Raw genomic sequence first — 6,015 nt, forward strand, 5'->3', positions numbered from 1 at the left:
CTCAAGTCTACTGTTCATACTAATGGGGTGACACGGATCCCCCTTTTTCAGTAAAAGGTAACGGAAATGGTTTCCCCCGTTTGTAGTATAATTCCAGGAGATATGACAGGGTTTCTATTAAATAAACAATTTTTGCTTAATCTTTAGGATTTTCAGGATCTTCCTGTCATCAGAAGGAAGAAATTAATATTACCATAGATTTAACTTTTTTTGTTATTGATTTTTTTTTATTTAAAAATGATTCAGAATTCTTTGCTATATTAGCAAGCCATGAAAATTGTGTATAGATTTTGCATAATAAGTTTGGCTCTTCTTTTCCACTTCTTTGTTTATATATATTTATCAAATCAAATTCTACAGTTGTATGGTATTGTATGGAATTATTAATTTGTTTTCAGTAAACGAGCAGATAAGAAAGCATGATTTATTTATTTTACTTTATATCAGCACCAACTCTTATGGTTTCTGATACTGATCTGCCATATAAAGTGCCCCGGTCATTGCCCAAACAGGATTAGAACTTTTGTATCTTAAAAACTGAAAAGCGGTATTTTAAGTATTTACAAGTGTAATTAGTTGTCAATGAAGTGACACAGCCAAGGATGGTGACCCATACTCAGAGTTCATGCTCTGCATTTAACCCATCCAAAGTGAACACACACACCATGAACACACACCCAGATGGGGGTTTAGTGTTTTGCTCAAGGGCACTCAGTCGTGATATTGCCAGCCCGAGACTCGAACCCACAACCTTAGGAGTCAAACTCTAACCATAAGGCCACAACTTTCCCACAAAAGGTCCTACTTTAGATAAGACAGACTGAATAGTAGACATACTGACAACTTAAGAATGTTCTCAAATTTGGCTCAAATAATCTTCATACCTTTTAATGATGTTTTATTAAGGTTCGGGAAGAGCACGTCAGATACTTAGCCTAATCAACACCCGTGGAGCAAAATCAAGTTAATCAACACCACAGCATAAATACAGCTGACTTCTATCCATTGACAGTTCATCAGCATCCCTCCTCCACCCCATCTCCTCTCTTCGAGTTCATTTTAGTACTACACGGGGAGCGGGGTACTCTAGGTACGGCCATTCCCCGAGTTTGGATAGCACACCAAATATGGATTATCATACTTAAGATAATTATATTAGGGTTCTAAATTAACACCCGCCAACCCGCTAAATGCGGGTTAAAATTCATTTTGGCGGGTGTTAATTAAAAATTACTAGCCAGTTCGGCTGGTGATGCATGAGGCTCTGTTCTCGGTCATTTATCCCCCTGGCAGCACTTCCTACATTTCCCATGGACACTGTGCTGTAATGCTACGTGATGACGTTTCATATGCTCATTGTCTGCACGCAGTTTGCAGTGAAACCAGCGCGAAAAAACATGGAAACGAATAGCGTCCATCAGAAAACACAAGGAAAAAGAACGAATGGAGCCAGAGCAGGGAGCATAGACTGAAAGAGGAGGGAGTTAGCTATTAAAGAAAAAAATTAAGATTAAACTAAATGTGGCGGTGGTTGGGACAGATTTCTGGGGGCAAAAAGAGGAACGAGGCAGGGGATGAGGATATTACGGAGAGCCCCGCACGTCACCTGTAGGAGAAAAAAAAATCAATCCGTGACGACGGTTTTGCAATCCGTCCCTTCAGTTTATAAACCGTACTCACGAATTCATAAACTGTTACCTTGGTTTAACAAATCGTGCCCACGAATTTCCAATCCGTGCGCTCAGATTTTGTAAACCGTACCCACGAATTCATAATCCGTGCGCACACTTTCACAATCCGTTCCCTCGGATTTGTATTTGTAAACTGACACGCATTTGTAGCTCCGCCCCCACCGGCAGATTCATTACTGTTTATTAAACATTATTTTTCATAGTATCCAGTGAGTCCACGATCAGCATTCACAAATAGTCTTCTTTTTAGCGTTTATTTTAATAGTGATTATTACATTACCAATAGGATAAGACACAGCCGCCTGTATTTTATGAAAAAAAAAACGCTAAAAGAAAAAGAAAATAAGGGTAAAAAGCAATACAAAACAAATAATATGCCGGTTATGTTTTCATTCCTTTTCTCTCTAACTGAATGCAATGTTATTTTCGGCCTCATTATTTATTAATAACATTAACAGTGAAAGATGCATCTAACTCCGGCAGGTGGGGTGGATGGAGCTTAGTATAATAAAATCAGAAAAATAAGTCTTCATGCATGTTAAGAAAGAATTGTAGACAAGCATTTACAAAACTGTCAAAGTTTATTTAAAAATAAAGCAATTCATGAATTATTTTCTTGTACTCATTTATTTAGCCTACAAATTAAAATGATAAAAATAATTTATATATTATTATATATTATTATACAGGTTATGCATAAGAATCTTTTATCCAAAACAATTTACAACAGAGGAAAAAATTACTCCAGAGTTAGTCACAATGCCAGGTTTATTGTACAATAATAATCAGTTGCTATTATGAGATTATTCCTTTATTATTATTAAACCTATTCCACATAATAATAGTCAATAAAACTGTATGTTAACAGGAGCTTGCTGCATGAATCTGTGAGTACGGTTTACAGATCCGTGGGAACGGATTGCGAAAGTGTGCGCACGGTTTATAAACGGAAGTTTTTCATGCCAACAATGTTAATAAAATGATCAAATGCATTCAGCGGCACTCGTAATTTGTTATTTTTACCGGGAAAAAAAATGGCTAGTGGAAATTCTGATTGGCTGGTAACTTTAGAAAGTTACCAGCCACATTGGCTGGTGATCAAAAAAGTTAATTTAGAACCCTGATTATATATAGGCTAAGCGTGAACTCATGAACCTTGGCCTTGCTGCATACAAACAGAGAGCTTCGGGGGGGAATTTTCACTCTGAGAGTAAAGAGGTTTTTGCAGGAAGAGACTAATTAGATAAGTATAAAAAAAAATAAAAATAAATAAAAAGCACACACAAACCCCTGCAAAGAAAAAGTAACCTTTATTTAAAAGAAATTCTGCAATGTATTTGTCCTGTTCTTCTGCCCATTTAAAAGCACTTTAAGCAATGAGTGTGAAGTATGCAAAACTGCAATCAGGCTAAATGTTTTTGCTGTTGAATCAACACTTTTCCATATTTCATATTAAAATATGGCCCTTGCAGCTATTATGGCACATATATGAAACCTATATATTTATAAATAGATTATATTCTAAGAAATTATTATTACTGAATTACTGGTTTATTTTTTATCTACATGTGGTCTTCAAATGGTCTAATGTATATGGCAGTTATTTCTAGGGGTTTCATCGAAAATGAATTAATACGTCAAAGTATTCAAGTCTTATCACTCAATTATTATTTTAGTCATCTTAAAAAAGCTAAAAATACATGCACTGAGATTTATACAGTTGCAGTGCGAAATAAAAACCTTAAAAAAAAGTTAAAAGTCTAAAAGAGAAAACTATAACATTTAAAATAAGTATAAAAAATGTATATGTATTTATTTATTCATTCATTCATTTCCATTGTCTTATTAATCCAGGGGAGGAAGTAGGAGATTTTAGTATAAACTTGAGGATATGTTGTATTTGTACAATCACCATCGATGGTATATGAAGCAAGTCCTTGTGGTATTTTTTTGCAGATAAGAGGACTTCCTGAATCCCCCTAATGGAAAGATGGAAAGATAAAATATAATATAAATATATAATATAATATAATATAATATAATATAATATAATATAATATAATATAATATAATATAATATAATATGATATAATACCTTACAAAAAGCATGTTTTCCATCTGAAACACTGCAGATCATTATCTCAGGGTTGAAGTAATGCTGCCACATTTCTTTACATTTTGAGTTCTCCTCCAGTTTAAGCTTGACTTCCTGCATCACATTTGATGCCTCGTTTCCATTTGGGGATTTTAACCCCCAACCAGCAATGGAGCATTTAACATTAGCTGGTGTTTTTTCATTTTTCTTAGGAAGGGGCGTAAGATTCACAAATCTAGTCAGCTTGGCTTTCTTCTTCAGCTGCAAATTACAGAAAATAAATTCTAGAGAGCAGACAAAGCAGAAAACACAGAGTTATAGCAGGTGAAGGTGAAAATACCTTTAGTAACATGATATCATAGCTTAAGTCCTGTTTGTTGTTCTTTTTATACAAAGGATGTTGGATGTGTTTTATCACTGGGATCCTCTGCTGGCTCCTCTCCGCCTTGTTGATTATGTGAGCTCCCAGAACAACCTCAATGTTGCCTCGAATAGATAAGTATCTGCGACCATGAAAAAAAAAAAACAGATAACAAAATTGTCTTTATGTATTTAAATAACTATAAAACATATTTACACATATGACAAAGACAAAGTATTTTTTTTTAAAAGCATCATAAATAATGCATCCAGAGACATACTCACTTCAAACAGTGGGCCGCTGTCAGAACATAATTCTCTCTGATCAGCATCCCTCCACATGTGTGATATTTATCACTCTGAACTGATGCCATGTATGGCCTGGAAAAAGCTATAGCCTCTTTCCCTCCAATAATACTACTGTCCATGCCACCTGTGACAAAAGCCAAACTCACACCATTACCAGATTATTGAAGGTGCTGGAACCCGTGTTTGTAAAGATTTTTCTTCCTTTTTTTCTGCCTTCAAGGTATATGGCTGTATTTTTTTTCACTGAATCTTTGAGTCAGGCCCAACAAAAACTTGAAACTTGACACAAAGGGACATTCTGAGGACACACCACCAAGTTTCATAATATTCTGCACCCATTTGGAAGCACCAGATATTAATTGATTTACTTTGTCTGCTGTTTAGTGATTTGAAAATTTGTTATGTGCAGTATTTTTGCACCACAGTATTGCTATATTATCGTGTGTGTGTGTGTGTGTATATAATTTGTGCTTGCTAAAATAACATGAAAGTATCAATCAACATCTGGTTGTTAAACCATGTAAAACTTAAACAGTTTTATATATTATCAATGTACAAATAGACAAAAGCTGTGTATTCTTTTGAACTGAAAATATATGTATTAGGGTGTTTACTTGGTTAGTAGTTTCAGTTTTACAAATCATTGAACAATAGTTTCAACACAAATAAAGAAGGTCACATAAAAATATATAAAATAAAAAGGGACTAGTGGTAATTATTATTATTGTTTTTTTAGCTGCAGATGATTTTTTATATCTAACCAGAAATTGACCTGAGACATGCACATATAAGTGTAAATGTTAAGCAAGAGCCACATACTGTATCTTCTGATCACATATCTCATGATACTAAAAATGTTTACAGTGTTTTTTCTCTCTCTCCTTTTCAGTCTGACAGTAACGGGGTGATTTCTTTTGAAAGTTAGCTGTCCCTTGTGACATCAGTGTGTTGCTGTATCCTGTTTCATCAAACCCTACCTATCAGTTAAAATTCAAAATGAATGTGTAAAAAACAAATAACATTATAAAAGATACATTTCAATTGCAATGCCTAATCATCCACATGGACCGTTGGTGCTTGGACCCCAATTATTTCCACTTGTGACTATATTTTCAAAATTTCCAATTCTACTCATTTTTATTTAAATCATATCCTAGCTTTCAAATAATGTTTGGGGGAAAAAACTATGCAAAATGCAAATTCAGAAAGAACAAAAGATTAACATCTTACCAGTCAAAGGGGGACCAATGAGGAGAAGAAACATGTAAGGAAACATGGTGCAGTTGTTGACTGAGAGGTACACTCTGAGTTTAAGCATTATGTGTGCAAGTTATTATTATTACTCAGACCCACTCTCTGCACTCACAAGTGGTATCTCCTCCCACTCTTACCAAAAACCATAAATGTGTGTATAAAAGTAACTGCTAAAACCAAGGGGACAGCAGTAGACTGATTAACAATGAGGTGTCACCCAAACAAGTAAAGAAGCATTAAGTTTAATTCTGTACTCAATTATGTACTCAGTGTTGCTATCAGAGAAGAAATGAAATGAAGAAGTAC

The 6,015-nt window shown here is 34.6% G+C and overlaps 1 protein-coding gene across 2 annotated transcripts; it reads right to left on the minus strand.

Moving 5' to 3' along the window:
• Positions 1–3,153: 3,153 nt before the first annotated feature.
• Positions 3,154–5,785, minus strand: LOC127964529 (granzyme B-like). 2 transcript variants are annotated; one of them, XM_052564752.1, is made up of 5 exons: positions 5,686–5,785; positions 4,432–4,579; positions 4,127–4,289; positions 3,792–4,047; positions 3,154–3,670 (listed from the first exon to the last, which is right to left on the minus strand). In XM_052564752.1, exons 1-5 carry the CDS (start codon positions 5,771–5,773, stop codon positions 3,600–3,602), a joined length of 726 nt encoding a protein of 241 aa, XP_052420712.1. In that variant the 5' UTR covers positions 5,774–5,785; the 3' UTR covers positions 3,154–3,599. The 2 variants fall into 2 exon arrangements, with proteins under 2 accessions (XP_052420712.1, XP_052420711.1); XM_052564751.1 differs by having other exon boundaries at positions 3,787–4,047.
• Between the last annotated feature and the right edge of the window lie 230 nt (positions 5,786–6,015).

The sequence above is a fragment of the Carassius gibelio genome, chromosome B9, assembly GCF_023724105.1.
Source record: "Carassius gibelio isolate Cgi1373 ecotype wild population from Czech Republic chromosome B9, carGib1.2-hapl.c, whole genome shotgun sequence".
Lineage (NCBI taxonomy): Eukaryota > Metazoa > Chordata > Actinopteri > Cypriniformes > Cyprinidae > Carassius > Carassius gibelio.

What these genes read in the sequence shown, in the direction of transcription:
- LOC127964529 (XM_052564751.1), bottom strand. Translation starts at nt 5,773, where the DNA reads ATGCTTAAACTCAGAGTGTACCTCTCAGTCAACAACTGCACCATGTTT. An exon ending in ACAGCGGCCCACTGTTTGAA is followed by an intron (nt 4,290 to 4,431) that starts GTGAGTATGTCT and finishes TCATGGTCGCAG; the next exon opens with ATACTTATCTATTCGAGGCA. An exon ending in ATGATATCATGTTACTAAAG is followed by an intron (nt 4,048 to 4,126) that starts GTATTTTCACCT and finishes TGTAATTTGCAG; the next exon opens with CTGAAGAAGAAAGCCAAGCT.